The sequence below is a fragment of the Neophocaena asiaeorientalis genome, unplaced genomic scaffold (assembly GCF_003031525.2).
Source record: "Neophocaena asiaeorientalis asiaeorientalis breed wild unplaced genomic scaffold, Neophocaena_asiaeorientalis_V1.1 scaffold155, whole genome shotgun sequence".
Lineage (NCBI taxonomy): Eukaryota > Metazoa > Chordata > Mammalia > Artiodactyla > Phocoenidae > Neophocaena > Neophocaena asiaeorientalis.
The window spans coordinates 3,670,136-3,687,458 of NW_020173040.1; the positions used below are offsets into that span (position 1 = coordinate 3,670,136).

Genomic DNA, 17,323 nt, shown 5'->3' on the forward strand with positions numbered 1-17,323 from the left:
GTTGAAACCTAACCCCCAGGGCAATGGTATTAGGAGGTGGGCTGTTAAGAGGTGATTAGGATTAGATGAGCTCATGAGGGTGGGGTCCTCATGAATGGGATTAGTGCCCTTATAAAGGGGACCTCAGAGAGCTCCCTCGCCCCCCACCTGCCACGTGAGGATGTAAAAGAAGATGGCTGTTTAGGGAAGTGGGTTCTCACCAGACACCAAATCTGCCAGAGCCTTGATCTTGGACTTCCAGCCTCCAGAACTAAGAAGTAAATGTCTGTTGTTTCTAAGTCCCCCAGTTTATGGTATTCTGTTTTAGCAGCCCAGAAGTACTAAGATAACACTCCTTCTACAAATGTTACAGATTGGGCTAGAACCTAATTTTTCTGGCAGAAGGAGGACCATCATATGGGGCAACAGACTGTCATCAAGGTGCTGAATACATAGTGGGAAACGGCAACACCAGGACCGCCGCTGGCCTTGTGTTGGGTATCTCTGGCAAATGGAAGAGGTATCCCTTCTGGGGGACACAGTTCGGGTTTGGCCAGGGGAACCCAGGCTGGAAGTCAGTGCCCTACACCATCCCCCAGACAACTCAGTGTGGGGCCACAGCACGTGGTGACCACAGGCAACACAAGGTCTCAGGTCCATGTACAAGGGCAGCTTCTCCCCAAAGCTTCCACAGGCTCGACCCTTCCCTCCAGGCCAACATTTTCTCTAACTCCCTCCGACCACTCAACACCATGACAACTGCATCTCATAATAAACAGCCGGGGTTGTTTCCAGAGAGGCAGGAGGACGGCTTGTACTGCTTCTCCTTGGGAGAGCCCATCTGGTGCTCAAATTTTCATCTCAGGGGCCAGGGTGGGGGGTTTGGCAGCAGGGGACACAGGACCTGAAATGAACATGGTTAGAAGCCCATATGGATCTCAGAGGGAGATGCTGTTTAAATCCTTTTGTGCCCTCCCCATGGTACAGCAGCCAGGCACACCTCAAAATAAGATGCCAACAGGGATGGGAGGGCCACATCCCTCATCAAGTACCTGTAGTGGGGTGTTCTCGGTGCCACCCACTGGAACCCCCATCAGCCATTGCTGTGGGGGAGGGGTGAGTGAAACATGTGACCTGAAATATGCTAATGCATATTTCTCCCCACTCCATGGAGCCCGGAGACCAGAGCACGATGTGATGGCACAGGCTGGTCACAAAATGCCAGGACCAGGGACGGCTGTTCTGGGCAGAGATGACTTGCTTGTAAGAAAAATACACTAATTTGAATAAATTGTTTGAATAAATATCTTGGCTCTAGTTAGGGAAACTATAAAGCTGAGATTTTTTAACGTGTCAATTCTGATTGTGTCTGCTGGATTAAACTGAGAATCTGGCAATATACCCCACATGGCTTCAGATGGAATAACAGCAAACAAGCGCACGCCCGCTCACACCATCTGGAACAAAAGCTGCGTGTTTCCGAGTGCTGTCCTGAATGACGAACGAATAAATATCTTGGCTCTAGTTAACGGGAAACTATAAAGCTGGGATTTTTTAACGTGTCAATTCTGATTGTGTCTGCTGGATTAAACTGAGAATCTGGCAATATACCCCACATGGCTTCAGATGGAATAACAGCAAACAAGCGCACGCCCGCTCACACCATCTGGAACAAAAGCTGCGTGTTTCCGAGTGCTGTCCTGAATGACGAGCACGTGAGTGACATGGAGGGGAGCTCAGTGAGGGACAGACAGCAAAGCCAAGGAAGCCGCTGGACTGTCCTATCTGCCCCCAGACACAACTCCGAGTCAGAGAAACCCCAAGTGCTGCAGGAGTCTTCTCCAGGAGTCGTTTCTTGCTCTGTTCTCCAAGGCATCGGTCAGCCCGACTCATCGGACATTCCAGCTCAGGAGGGGCAGCTGGGGCAGCGACACTGAGGATGCTCCTGTGGGGCCAAGCTGAGAGCATAACCCACGGGGCCCCTGACGATCTGATCAGCGCCCTCCAGGTCTTCTCTCAAAGGCCCTCCAATCCATCCCCTGACAAATAGGTGGCTCTGAAAAATGACAATTTTGTTCTTTTTCTCCCACTCCTCTTCCGACTCGGGTCACTCTGTGATATTTATCCGCAGGAGGAGGAGAGCTTGGATAAAGTCTTTATTCTTATCAGAGTTATCCCTCTGGGGACGATCGCATTTTTTGTTGTTGTTGTTGCGGTACGCAGGCCTCTCACCGTTGTGTCCTCTCCCATTGCGGAGCACAGGCTCCGGACGTGCAGGCTCAGCGGCCATGGCTCACGGGCCCAGCCGCTCCGCGGCATGTGGGCTCTTCCCGGACCGGGGCACGAACCCGTGTCCCCTGCATCGGCAGGCGGACTCTCAACCACTGCGCCACCAGGGAAGCCCCATATTCTTCTTTTAATGATACTAACATGGTATGAGCTCAACCATTTTACATAACCCAGTGGTCTGCATGAACTACGTGAAAGCCCAGCAGAATTCATAATCTGGCGTCCACCACTCTTCTGCCCCTTCATGGGCTCAGACTGGCTCAACTTAGTTTTAGATGATTCAAATTGGCTCAGGCCAGTTAATGAGACAAGAGCCTTTTCTTTCTTCTTTTTTTTTTTTATTGTGGCAAATATACGTACGATAAAATGTATCGTTTTAACCAATTTTAAGTGGACAATTAAGTGGCATTAAGTTCATTCACACTGATGTACAATCATCACCACCATCCGGCCACAGAACTTTTCATCATCCCCAATGGAAGCTCCGTCCCCTTTAAACACTAACCCCCATTCCCCCCACCCCTATCCTGGCAACCATCAGCCCACTTCCGTCTCTCTGGATTTAATTAATGTAGGTACCTCACTTGGGTGGAATCATACAGGATTTGTCCTTTTGTGACTGGCTAATGTCACTCAGCATAGTGGCCTCAACGTATATCCCCGTTGTAGCAGGTGTCAGAATTTCCTTTTTGTTTAGGGCTGAACAATATTGCTTTGTATGTAAAAGTTTTTTTTTTGGAACTTGATCATTATAACTGTGGTGCAGAAGAGAAATCAATCTTCCCACAAATACTGGTAAAAATTACCAGGCCATGATCTCTGAGTATGGGCCAAACGGCCCATATTTTAGGTGACTTGGAAACCTTTGGCTTAATTCATCCGATTTCATTTTTCTTGGCATTTAAGAGGGTTGGAGATGAAATATTAATAAGATATTAGGCAAGAAAAACCTCGGGCAGCAATCCCACTTCATGACATCTCCCGTGATCTGCAAATCCAATGCAGCAAGAAGCACCCTGACCCGCCACTACTCTTGTGTCTGGAGCAGGTTTTGAGGACTGGTGAATGTCTAGACTATCCCTCCTTTCTTGAAATTAACATTCATATTTCTAAAAGTGACCAGCATGCTATCTTTTATATACTTGGGTCCCCGTGAATGAATAAACGAATGAATGAATGTAGAAGGGAACAGATGACAGCAAGGGAGAGCATCTATTTTCAATGACTAGAGAAGAAAGCAGCAGCAGAAGTACCCAGAGACCTGGCTTGGGTGTGGGGTGGTCTGGGTGTGAGCCCTTGTGAGGAAGACACTTGGGTGGGTGAGTCTGTGTCAGTGCATACCCCTCCACAGCCAGAGACCCAGAAGCTCTGGAAGTGAAGGTCAGGAACAGAGGTCTCCCAGCCGGCACCAAGGGCTGCTTTGAGGGGAAGCGTGAGATCCAAAGTCGAAGTGGGAAGGGTGAGGGGAGGGATAGGGCTGCACCAGAGGTCAGAGTGGGCCAATAGGTCCCAGAGGCAGAATCAGAGGTCGTTTGCAAGTGTTAGGGCCAATGAAGAGGAGGACTGACCAAGGAGGGCAAACAGGCAACGCCCCGAACAACAACCTCCCTCCTACCTGACATGGTGCCCCGAGCAGTGTCCTGAGAAGTAACCCCTCGGCCAAAGTCTAGCGCAGGCTCGCTGACCCGCTGGCCTGACTGCACCCAGAGCGGGGCAGGGTGGCCAACCGTGGGCAGACCCAGCAGTGCCTCAGCACCAAGGACAGCACACCACCAGCTCTTAAGAGGACCATCTGCTGGCTGTTGAAACCAACCTGAGCAGCCGGGCAATGAGGTTCTGCAAGCCCAGATCCAAGCATCCTTCAGCTCCAGTAATCTGGGCCTTGGCTTGGTCTCAGGTGGAGAGACCAGCTTCTCTTCCATGAAGGCTGACTGTGGTCTTGGCAGGGTCTGGAGTCCACGCTAGGCCCTGGGGTGCCATCCTGTGCCTCACCCCCTTCTCAGTCTTTCTGAGCTGTGCTCAGTTTTCCTGAGCTGTCCATGGTATTATCTGATGTAGGGTTGGGAGCTATTCTTGGTTAGCCTCCTATTGAAGACACAGTGCCGTGTCTTTTTTAGTAACTGATTAGCATTGACCGCTATCTGAGCGCTTTGGGGTGCAAAGCCCGTGACTGCCATCGCCATGCTGTTCCATCTCCGAATCTCGTGCTCAGCAATGTGGTCTTTCTCCCTGAACAGAAGTTGTTACTATATATTCTCCCATGGAGCCCTGCACTTCCTGGGGAATGTCACGTGACTGACTGATATTGTGGGATGTATCTTGAGCCCCTGGCACATGTGGGGGACGGTGGCGGTGCTGCAGGGGCCCGAGGACGGGAGATGCAGGTGGGGCAGCGCCCTGCCTCAGTCCCCCACCCACCTCTCTCCTTCCCCGAAACCTGCCCTGGACACACACCACTGGCCAAGCAGTGCAATTCGAGTCAAAGCAACGCAATCCCAGCTCCACACGTGGTAGGCACCCTCTCCCTGCTGGCATCTCCTCAGATCTCTCCCTGCCTGCCCTTACAGACGCTCCCCACCCATCCCCTGTGCGCCCACACGGGAGCCTCTGCCCTGGTGGCCATCCACCAGAGATGCTCAGGGTCCTCCCACTTCCCCATCCCCCTGATGGCCCTGCTCTGTCCCTCTCTCATCAGCATCCTCAATCCAGCCCTTCACCTTCCACCTGTCCTCCTCCGGGGCTCTGGCCCCCATCACAATCCCCAACCCCACTGCATGCTAAGGACGCCCGTGACCTCCACGTTCAGCCCGCCTGGTCAGCTGACTTCCCAAAGCCCCCCCTTCAAAGTCCCAAGACCTCTCTGCTTATCACCCACGTGGGAGCCCGTCCCCAGGAAGCCTGCAAGGGACTCATGGGCTGGGCAGCGGGGTCTCTGCTGATCACCCAGCCCCACCCGGATGGATGGTGAGTCTCTGCGTGTCTGTCTCCCTCTAGAACGAGCTTCTCAGTGCAGACTTAAGTCACTTTCATCTCTGCACCCCCAGGGCCTGGCACATCGTAAGTGCAGTTCGCACGGACTGCGTGGGAGGGCTCGCAGACGCCAGCCAGCCCAGGAGGTGGGGAGTGCGAATTACGTTCAGAAACCCCGGGTAAAGGAGGGATGGCGTTTGGAATTAGAGAGAGACCGGTGGTCTGGAGCCCAGCTCATCTGCCTGGAAAGCGGGGATCTCAGTTAACTTTCAATTCAGAATCGAGTGTGAGAAAATCAGAGCACCCTTGGAGATGTGTGGCTGCCACACAGCCCCCCAGATCAGGGAATCCAGAGCAGAAAGGGGCTGAGGATGCCACCAGGAGGATGTGAGAACCGCCCCCCAAGAAATCCCTGCGGGGAGAGGGGGCACCTGAAGAGGGCCTGCAGAGAGGGGAGAGCCTGAGGGCACCTGGGGAGCTGCTCCCACCCCACATGTCACCCCCGCCCATCAGGCCCCACCCGTCTCCACGGTGTCCCTGGCCAGTCCCATGCCTCCTCTCATCCTGCCTCACCCTGCTGGCTTCGTCCCTCCCTTGATGTCACCCCAGAAAATGGGGACATCGTCTTGCTCCCTGCCCGGCCCAGCACGGTCCCAGCTGCGTGCACAGCCTCACCTGACTGCCTCCCCCACCTCCTGAGATTCCCACGGATGTAAGACCCGCACCCTCATCCTCACGGCAAGCGCTCCACGCCCCTCACCAACCATTGCCAGATACTGACCCAATCAGCTCTGCTCCCACAGCCCCAGGTGGCATGTCCGGAACATTCCCAAACCAGGAGCTGGTGCAGCGGAGTGAGGTCCAGGCTTCCTGGCTCTGCCATCTGTGCTCTTAACCACTAGCCCCAACTCTCTCGAAGGTGGAGGAGGGGGGCAGGGAAGGAACTTTCTAGATTACTGTTAGGGGAGGGGCTTTACATGATTTTCCCAAACAATAAAGACAGTGTTTTAGAAGCCCCGCTTTAACTAGATTTTAAAAGCCCTGACGCAAGCCCAGATTCCTGCCAGATGAACTGTTCCATGAAAATAACAGCCACCTCTAGTCACAGGTCCTCAAGAGGCTTCATAAAAATCAAATCAGGGCATTGCGCTGACGCGGCAAATGGGCTCCAAGAAATCAAGTTTGGGAGCTCGGGCAGATCAAGCGAGGGGCTTAGGATGCCGAGGCCTGGATTTCGTTTTCCAGGGCGGTCCCGGGAATTAGTGACAGCAGGCGCACTGGGCGGGGACGAGGCTGGGGAGGAGCACAGGAGCCCAGGGACCCTTCCATGCACCCTCCCCATGAGCAAAGGGACGTCCAGGACTGATGCCCGGGCAGGCAGGCAGAGGTGTGGGGACGGCTGCAGAACTGGAGCAGGGCTTCAGGAAGGAAGAGGCCAGCTGTGCTCCACGGAGGCCTCGGGGGTGTCAAAGACCTTCCGCTGTCCCGCCATGCTCCTGGACACCCCTCCCCCACTCCACCTCCCACAAGCCCTGTCCTCAGCACCTGCCCGAGGGCTCTTTCTCCAGCTTGGTCCGGCCTGGGGGCCAGGTCTGGGCAGACTGTTCCCACCTGGGCACTGTTGCAAGCACCAGGGCCCCTGGCACACCTGCTTCCACCTGGGCACCAGCGACCCCAGGATGCTCTTCTCTCGGCCTCTCAGGGCCAGGGGGTCCTCTACAAAAAGCAGGTGCTCATACTTGCTTCATACGTCGCTGAACAAGGCACATGTGAGCCCAGCGGGAGCATCACGGTGCCACCCCCTACACAGGGCAGACCAAGGTTGCCCCTGCCCCTAATATTCCCCCTCCCTATTTGGTGTCAGCATTCCTGCCACCATCTCCAAAGCTCCTGCATGAAGCAAGTCTTGACTGAACGCCAATCACAGCAAAGGCGCCCGCACAGGGAGCAACGCTGAACACTCGTGTGTGTGATGTGGCCTCGGGGCCCTGGATCACACCTCCCTCTAACTGCTATATCAAGTTGACTACGATGTATTGGTCTTTCCCTTTTTCTATTGTCAGAGGGCTCTTTCTAGAAAGCACTGGCTGGGCTGATAATAAACAGAAATCATGAAAACCCCGAAGAATCAAAACACGCCTTTGGTTTGCCCTCCAGACGTGCGGAGCTGTTCCACGTGGTGGTCACGTAAATCTGAAGCCTCCATCTCTACGATCACTGAAGCCCTGATGTGTACCCAGCCCACACGGGCATGGAGGGCCAGGGAAGGCTGCAGCCCTAGGAATCTACAAGGCGCAGAGGATGGAGAGTCTCTGAAAGAAGTTCGGGCACAAAGCAGGTGTTTCTGGAGGACCTGATCTCACAAGAGCTGTCACAAGCGAGTCCTTGCCAAACACAGACGCACAGCAGGGACCCCAAGAGCCTGTCACCCCAGGCACCCCAAAGACCCACGGAACCAGGATCTTTGGTGCTAGACAAACATGCTCTTACCGTGCCCCCAGGAGCATGGGGGGCACCCCTCTTCACAGGAGGTGCACTGAGGACTCGCCCGGTCCTCCTAAGCTGTGACACCAGCCCGGGTGGGGTCCTCCCTCCACACTCCCGGCCTCGCTGCCAAAGGGCAGAGGACCACCCTGGCAGATGCAGAAACGGCCATTCTATCTGGATATTCAATATGCATCTGGCTGGACCCAACTCATGCACCCTTTAATTGCTGTATGTAAAAAAAAAAAAAAAAATCAATATTTCATGTCAGCAAAGCTCAACAAAATTAAGAAAAATGCCCCATGAATAATCTCTATTTGACTGATTTGATCTATGGCCTGAGCCCTCATGAAGTCAGGACGTTGCGACAGTTTTACAGGCCGGAGGTCTGGTGTCTGCCGGTCACCTTGCTGGTGCCAGGACACACTCTCCGTGAACGGTAGAGCCCGTCAGGTCTCGTGATAACTGATAACGAGTAAACAGATGACAGGGCAGAGGAAACTCACCCACACTCACCCCTCGCTGAGCTCGGCATCACCTCTTCTAGAGCTGCCCAGGGTCACAGGTACGAGCCTTGCCCTAACCAACTGTTCAGGCCTCATACTGTGTAACCATGGATGCGGTACTGATCCCACACAGGTCTCAAAGGCCTCATCTGTAAAATGGGAATAACCCTAGTCCCTACCTCTTCCAGTTGCTCTAAGACTCACTGAGATCATATACGTAAAGCCCTAGCACGTTGCTGGCCGTCACTACCCACACCGGCGTCACCTCCACCGTCACCCAGGGATTTTCCACAAATGGCAAAACAAGAAACATTAAATCCTCAGAAGCCACGGGTCCCAAAGGTGACAGAGGTGACAGCTTTCCCACCACTGTGGGTTGATGATGACCATCCCGGGACTGAGCCATACGGGGACAGGTCTTGGGATGTCACACGGTCTGGCCCTCTGCCCCGAGGATGTGCATCTTTGGTTGGTGTTTTCCTGCAGGTAGAGAAAAGGGCTTGAGGCTCCAGAGTGTTCGGGAGAGGTGGGCGGAGCAGGGCTGCGGTGTCCTCGTCGCTGGGAGTCTGGGATGAAGGCGGCACCCATGCGAGCACAGGGGGGATCTCTAGGAAGCGGAAGGCTTTGCAGCAGAGTTTCTCAAAGTCATCTGCCAACCCAACACAGTCAGCTCTCCTTGTTCGTGGCTGTTATGTTCAATAAAGTTGCCGTGAACCCTGAATGAGGGGATCCTGGACCACCGTTCCCAGAGGAAATACAGGGTGAGCTTCCCCTGAGCCTCTGGTCCCCACATTTCATCAACCGATCCATACATGACCTTGTTCTATGTATGTTTCTATTTAAAGACACCTTATTTACCATGTATTACTCACAAATAATTAATTATATCCAGTATATATAATAAAACACTAGCTGAGAAGAGTTTCACATTTTCCTGACCCGGGATAACAAGACTGTCAATTTCATTGGCTAGGGTCAGAGTTAGGGTTTTCAGCCTTATAACAAGATGTTTTTGAATGGGTGGTCATCTCACAAATCCACAAAGTTAGCCACTTTTCCATCACTCCCTCACACACTGTAGATGTTACTCCAGCACTCCGTGGAGCAGTCCCAGGTACTGATCGGCAAATTCTTCTTCCTTTTTCTGAATGTACCATGTTGTTATCTGTTAACACTGAACTCACGGTCAAGAGCTCTGTCATTCACACCTGAATGAAACACCCAACACACGTGTTTTTCTCCAAAAGGCACGTCTCAGCCTTCTTGCGCTTAGGAACACTAGACAGCACTTCAGCACTGCACTTGGGGGTCACTCTATCATCAGCAACAAGCACACAAATGCAAGAGACACGGCACTAAAAGGACCACAAAAAGGACACTTTTTCATAGAACGAGCTGAAACAGGGCAGGGCATCTCCTTGTTCAAACTTAGCTGGGAACGGGCGTGTTGAATGACTCAATTTTTTTGCCTGTCTGTGCATGTCCGAAAAGGACTGCATAAGTGCCATGGGTATAGATTTTTAAGGTTACAGATAAACTCTAGTCAGCAGGCAAATTCACAGATACCAAATCCATGAAAAATAAGGATCAGGCACACCTCGTTTACAGAACACCTCTAAGCGGATGCTTCGGGGAAATCCTGAGAGGCAATTTGTCTCTTTGATTTGAAAACTTTTTTTTTTTTTTTTTTTTGCGGTACGCAGGCCTCTCACTGTTGTGGCCTCTCCCCTTGCGGAGCACAGGCTCCGGACGCGCAGGCTCAGCAGCCATGGCTCACGGGCCCAGCCGCTCCGCGGCATGTGGGATCTTCCCAGACCAGAGCACGAACCCGTGTCCCCTGCATCGGCAGGTGGACTCTCAACCACTGCGCCACCAGGGAAGCCCTGTTTTGTTTTTTCATTAATTTATTTTTTATTGAAGTATAGTTGATTTACCATGTTGTGTTATTTCAGGTGTACAGCAAAGTCACTTGAGTTATAGATATATTCCTTTTCAGATTCTTTCCCCATGTAGGCTACTACAAAATGAAAACTCAATGCTGGAATTCTACAATGTCACAGGGCAAAATATTTTTTGCCTCTATTTTCCAAAATGTCCTCAATAAACTTGCATTGATTTGAAAAAACTTTTTTCCTGTAAAAATACTCACACGCGGATCTCCTCTGTTCCCCACGATCACACCCTAGCTTCCCGCAACGCCAAGTCCACCTCCTTCAGGTTCTCCAGACCTGCGTGCCCCCGTGCAGACCTCTCAGTCTCCTCAGAGCTGCATGGGGGCAGCTCTAACTGCAAACTGGAGCCTTTTCAAAAGAAAAGAGGCTAGGGCTTCCCTGGTGGCGCTGTGGTTGAGAGTCCGCCTGCCGATACAGGGGACGCGGGTTCGTGCCCCGGTCCGGGAAGATCCCACATGCCGCAGAGCGGCTGGGCCCGTGAGCCACGGCCGCTGAGTCTGCGCGTCCAGAGCCTGTGCTCCGCAAGAGGAGAGGCCACAACACTGAGAGGCCCACGTACAGCAAAAAAAAAAAAAGAAAAGAAAAGAGGCTAAAGAAAAACATCTGCAGCAAAAAGTAACATCTGTGGTGCACGCATAAAGTGCTGCTAGGAAATGGAAAAGCATCGAGACCCCAAAAGATAAAAGGCACCAACCATGCGTAGAAGAAAAGTAAAGTATCAGACAAGAGGATCATGGGGTCAGCATTCATGCATAGCCTGGGAATTTATCCTCAAGTAATAAATCCAAAGGAGGAAAACCTGCCTCCCTCATACAAAGAGGTCTGTATAGTCTCGTATATAAAAGAAAATGCCATCTGCAACCTGCACACTCCATGGCAGGATATGTACAGACAAATCAATTAGATGGCCCATTGCCTGAACTTCAAAGGTTGGCAAAAAGGATCATGAAAACGATATGACAACACGGAGCGACATTTACAACATGGCAGATTTTAAAAGCAGGATGGCAGAATCACACGTGGGACCACGATGGCAGCTAGAGACATTGTTTATGCTCAGTGCCAGAGTCTGAGAAGGTGGGAACCACGGTCCCATTTCTAATTCTACTGTAATATTGTCGTCCATACAGCGACTGAGTGAAGTGCTATTCAGCACTCTTAGAAGCACCCACGACATAACTTTTCGAGCTTTGAAATGAGGGGAAGAAAGGAGGGATGCTATCTATGTACTTCTCCTCCAACAGGAGTCCTCCAAGAATTGCTTCTCAAACTGCATGTGGCATCTTGCTAAAATGCAGCCTTAACTAATAAGGACCTACTGTACAGCACAGGGAACTCTACTCAATACTCTGTAATGACCGATATGGGAAAATAATGTAAAAAAGAGTGGATCTATGTATAACTGATTCACTTTGCTGTACATCAGAAACTAACACAACACTGTAAAGCAATTCTACTCCAATAAAAACTAATTAAAAAAACAAAACAAAATGCAGGCTTGGCACTGGCAGTCCTGGGCCGCCGGTAGTGCTGGGCCGTGGACCATACTTTACAAACCAACAGTCTAAGCACCTAGATGGCTGATGCTGTCCATTTCTCCCTCAGGTGAGTTCCACCACAGCCTTCACTGTGGGCACAGTACTGGGGGGGCTGGCGTGGGACTCAGGAGCACCCTGTGGACCTGTTGGGGGCCAGGACTTCGCTGGCCACACGGCCTGGATATTCCCAGGGTAGAAGGGGGTTCCTTTTAGAAAGGCAGGCTGTGGTCTGAAGCAAGGAATTGCCAAACTTCCCAGGGAACTTCCTTCTTTACACACAGACACACACAGACACGCAGACACGCAGACACACACACACACACACACACACACACACACACACACACACACACACACACACACACATCTTGCTTTCAAGACGGTTCCTGCCACCAGCGGGTCTACTTGATCAAATTTCAAAGTGTTCTTCATCTGGATGAGCCATTCAGGTCTATAAGACATGATGACCCAGCCAGGGCAGAGCCCTCAAGAGGAGGCCAGTTTCTTCGGGGGCCCTTGTCCGCCCTGAGCTGGGAATCACCAGCCTCTCCCCTTGATGGAATTAACTTGTGAATGAATGAGTGAATAAAGCCAGAAAAACTAGGCAATAATAAACCAGCATAAATGAGCCTTTCCGGGGTCTTGGAAGAGAGCATTTGTTTCAAGGAAACACTCTATTTGGGGAGAAAAGGTACCTGCCCTTCCACCCAATGCCACGCCTGAAAAACAGACCTCCTCTGGGCCCCCGCCTCCACCCTCATCCACCCCCAGCCCTCCAACCCAAAGGGCTGCATTTTCACTCAAACTGGCATGCGGTTTAAGTAAAGCCCAACATCAGGTCTCGTGCACTCCCCACCATATGCCCTAGAGATCATTTCTCTTGACTGGAACTTTGTCCGGGCATCACTTGTCCTGGCGAGGCTCAGCACGTCATCTGCCTCGCGTGGTCCACATCGACCTGTGGTGAGTCCAGTCCTGCCAGGACTGCAGAAGGACAGCAGTACTGTTCCCTAAAGCCCAGACCTTGACCCCAGAGCCGCCGCTATTGTTGGGGGGCGCCCTCCACATCTGCTAGCGGACAGCAGTTTCTTTACACCCCAAAGTCCCCAGCACACACAGAACGGCCTCAAATGACAGGAACACCCCGAAAGTGAAGTCAATTTATGCCTAACGATCTTTAAAAAAAAAAAAAAGCATCAAAGGGAAGTTCCAGAAACCTACAGTGAGTCGATAGGACTTGTTGCCCAAACACGAGCTCTCACTATCTATACTTTTCAAATGCATGAACTCTTCTAGGGAAAAAAATAATATTAATGAAGCCTTTAAAAAATATGAAAGCAGTTCGTTCTCATTTGCCCACAGATTTAGCTAAACACAAGTTCCTTTACATGCGTCTAATATTCACATCTTTTTATATACATGTAAGTTTTTTTGAAAGGCAGCTTGTCAAGAGGGTTCATTAGAATACACACTCACTTTGCTATAATTAAAAGAAAACAGTTACGCTTAAACCCACTGGCCTCATTAGCATACATCTCTTCTCCAAGACTTTGTCAAACCTTCAAATAATCATTTGCAAAATGGTTTTTTACAGCTAATTGCCCATCATGCCAAGGCCCCCAAGCTTTCAGAGAAGTAGTCACCCAATAAAACCATCCCCAGTGAAATGCACTCAGGTTGCTGCCCCTCGACGCTAGGCTGCCCCCAACCACCAGCCGCAGCTGCCTGCACTCACCGGTAGCCCCCCATCCTTGCCGAAGTCCGGCCAGCCTGAAGAAACCCCCTGGTGAGGGGCAACCGTCACAGGGACCACCCCCAAGTGAGCAGATCCAGGGCAGGCACACTAAGACCCAACCTCTTCTGGGTGGGCTGGGGTGTCTCCTGGGAGCCCTGGTTGCCAATCAGCCTTCCACCAGATTTTCTTGACATTTAACTAAGGCACCTGATGGGTGAACAGGAGTGGCTGGGCCATCCACACATAACTGAGGGAATGGAGAGCTAGGCACACATTCTGATCTACAGGTTACAGCAGCACCTTTGCTCTCCGGGCCCCTCCATCCCCTTCCCTGGGGACAGCCAGGGTCCTACCTGCTCTTGGGGCCACTTTGGCCTCTCCTCGGGAGTCCTGGTCTTGGTCTTGAAGCTTCTCTGGGGGTCTGCGGGGTGCTTGGCCTCGGGAGGCAGGTTCAGGGACTTGGGCCGGCCCTCGTGTCTGCTGGGGCCGCGGCGGGCCTCGGCAGGCGGGCAGGCCTCCGAGGGGCCCCCGGGCCCCGGCTCGGGTGCCCGCAGCAGCGCGTGCTCAGGGCTGGCCTCGCTGGCACCGGTGATGCTGCTTGTGCTCAAGCTCATCTTGATCTCGGCCACGATCTGGTCGATGTCCTCTTCCTGGTCCTCCAGGTCCCCGTCCCCGCGCCTCGGGCGGTAGGGGGATGCGCTGCCCTCGTTCCCGTTGGCCTCAGCGGGGTAGTAGTCCTGGTAGGCCTCTTCGCCGGGACAGTAGTGGACACCCTCTTCCTGGTCCTGGGCCTCCAGCATAGAGGCCTCAACCTCGGGGGTGGGGAGGTGGCTGTCCCGGTAGCCGGGGCTGCCCTGGTCCCCGTGGCCATGCAGTTGCGGGCCCGCCGGATCCGTCCACTCCTCCACTGCCTCCTGGCACTCGTCCGTCTCCAGGTGGTGCGTGTCGTGGGCCAGGTAGCCGTCCCCATTACAGTCCATGCCCTGCAGGTAGCTGTCGTCCTCGGGGCAGTAGCGGATGTAGTAGGTGATGCCCTCCTCTTCCTCGGGGAGGCCCTCGTCATAGTCCTCCTCCTCAGAGGTGTTGTTCACGTAGTCGGAGCTGGAGTCCCCGTCGGGGCTGTGGTCGTGGCCGCCCTGCTCAGCAGGCACAGGGCTCTCGGGCCGCAGGGCCGCCAGCTCCAGGCCCTTGGGCACGTACTCCTCCAGGGGCAGCTCGGCATCCTCGCTCTCGGGCTCCGGGCCTGGCCTCGCCCTGTGGTCCAGCATGCTGCTCGCCGTGTTCGGACGCTTCCGGTGGGCCATGGCGGGCAGTCACGCGGCCATTGTCATCAACGGGCAGCCACTGTGGGGAGGAAGAGGGGACAGGACAGTCAGAGCCCGAGAAGCATGCCCCACCAGCATGGTTTACACCAGAGCGATGTAACGCGAGTCTGTTCAAACGACGTGACGCCCCCACCCCAGCTGACTGGTGTGTCAGGACCGGCGCACACACCTGCCAAAGAGAGAGGAGGACACCGGGGCTGGAGGAGGAGGCCCCAACGACCCCCAGGATGCCTGCTGCTTTCCCCCCAACTCCCTGCTCATTCGAGACTTCCCTCTCTTTTTTTTTATTTGAAGTATAGTGGATTTACAACATTGTGTTACTTTTAGGTGTACAGCACAGTGATTCAGTTTTTTTGTTTTTTTTTTTTTGCTGTACGCGGGCCTCTCACTGCTGTGGCCTCTCCCGTTGAGGAGCACAGGCTCTGGACGTGCAGGCTCAGCGGCCATGGCTCACGGGCCCAACCCCTCCACAGCATGTGGGATCCTCCCGGACCAGGGCACGAACCCGTGTCCCCTGCATCGGCAGGCGGACTCTCAACCACTGCGCCACTAGGGAAGCCCGATTCAGTTTTATATATATATTCTTTTCCAGAGTCTTTTCCACAACAGGTTATTATAAGGTATTGAATATAGTCTCCTGAACTATAGATTAGATCCTGCTGTTTACCTATTTTATATAAAGTAGTACGTATCTTTTTTTCTTTTTCCTTTGCGGTACGCGGGCCTCTCACCGCCGTGGCCTCTCCCGTTGCGGAGCACAGGCTCCGGACACGCAGGCTCAGCGGCCACGGCCCACAGGCCCAGCCGCCCCGTGACATATGGAATCTTCCCGGACCGGGGCATGAACCCATGTCCCCTGCATCGGCAGGCGGACTCTCAACCACCGCGCCACCAGGGAAGCCGTAGTGTGTATCTTTTAATCCCAAACTCCTAATGTATCCCTCCCCCATCCTCTCCCCTTTGATAATCATTAGTTTCTTTTCTATGTCTGTCTGTATGTTTTCGTTTTGTAAATAAGTTCACCTATACCATTTTTTTTAGATACCACATATAAGTGATATCATATGATATTTGTCTTTCTCTGACTTGGTACGATTATCTCTAGGTCCATCCATGTTGCTGCAAATGGCATTATTTCATTCTTTCTTATGGCTGAGTCATGTTCCATTGTATATATGTACCACATCTTCTTTATCCATTCGTCTGTCGATGGGCATTTGGGGTGCTTCCGTGACCTGGCTATTGTAAACAGTGCTGCAATGAACACTGGGGTGCATGTGTCTTTTTGAATTATGGTTTTCTCTGGGTATATGCCCAGTAGTGGGATTGCTGGGTCATATGGTAGTTTTATTTGTAGTTTTTTAAGGAACCTCCATACTGTTCTCCATAGTGGCTGCACCAATTTACATTCCCACCAAGAGTGAAACACGGTTCCCTTTTCTCCATACCCTTTCCAGCATTTACTGTTTGTAGACTTTTTAATGATGGCCATTCTGACTGATGTCAGGTGGTACCTCACTGTGGTTTTGGTTTGCGTTTCTCTAATAATTAGTGATGTTGAGCATCTTTTCATGTGCCTGTTGGCCGTCTCACTCATGACCTGGTGAAGATGCTCACTGACTGAGGAGCCCAAGGGACCAAGACAAATGGTTATAAGATCAGGTTATTTGCTCTCAAAAAGAAAAAGAGAAGCTTTCATTCCAAAGACATGATGAAGCCAATGAGGAGGTGCCCTACCCCTTTCAAGTTGAAATCCGCTGCCCCTCGAAGCCCATCTCAAGTCCGCCCCCCTCCTCAAGCTCATCCCCCACACCCCGGCACACACAAGCCTCTGCTTCCTCCTTACTCCAAACGACAGCACTGACCAGATTTGCCAGGAGCCATCCAGGCCGAGTGCCACAGAGAGACACGGGACGTGAGCCTGAGCCTCACGGCTCGATGGGGTGGGGGCCCAGGAAGGGGGACTCCAGAGGGAGGACCACCAGGAGAAGGGGGACACCCAGGACGCGATGCAAAGGACGTGGCTGCTGCTTACAGGATGTGGGTCACGGCACCACCAGGCACCGCAAAGCCCAAACTGGGAGGGTCCTGTACCCCACCGCCCAGGACCCTGCATTTTATCCCACAAACCATGCAGCGTCATTGGGCAATTTTCAGCAGGCACATGACACAAGATTTCTCTTTCAGCCCCTTCGGGAGACACTGGGGGACAGGCGGCTGGAGGAATGGAGACCAATGGAAACACCCTTCCCGTCCTCTAGGGAAGTGAGAGGCTCACAAGTGGCCGTGTCTCCACAGCATCGCTAGACACTAAAAGATCCACATCACTTCCCCAGAGCAGCCCACACTCCTGAAAGTGGTCCCACACCAGGAAAACCGTCACTGAGATGGATCCTGCAGGGTCTGAGCGTCCTCCCGAGTCACCCCATCCCCAAACCCTGAAACTGACGGGCCCATTCCAGAGATCTGTTCCTGGTAGAGAGCAAGGTGTCCAGTGTTCCCTAAAATACAGCTGATCAGAGAGGATACACCAAGAGTACCAAGT

At 52.7% G+C, this 17,323-nt stretch overlaps 1 protein-coding gene across 2 annotated transcripts in view; it reads right to left on the reverse strand.

Moving 5' to 3' along the window:
- Window positions 1-14,798, reverse strand: part of APBA2 (amyloid beta precursor protein binding family A member 2) — a 64,859-nt gene extending 50,061 nt beyond the window's left edge. The window contains exon 1 of one of the 2 annotated variants that reach the window (XM_024742761.1): window positions 13,807-14,798. In XM_024742761.1, the coding sequence (XP_024598529.1) occupies window positions 13,807-14,757 (951 nt within the window). In that variant the 5' untranslated portion in view covers window positions 14,758-14,798. The remainder of the gene's footprint in view (window positions 1-13,806) is intronic. The other variant, XM_024742762.1, reaches the window with a different exon arrangement.
- Window positions 14,799-17,323: the final 2,525 nt, after the last annotated feature.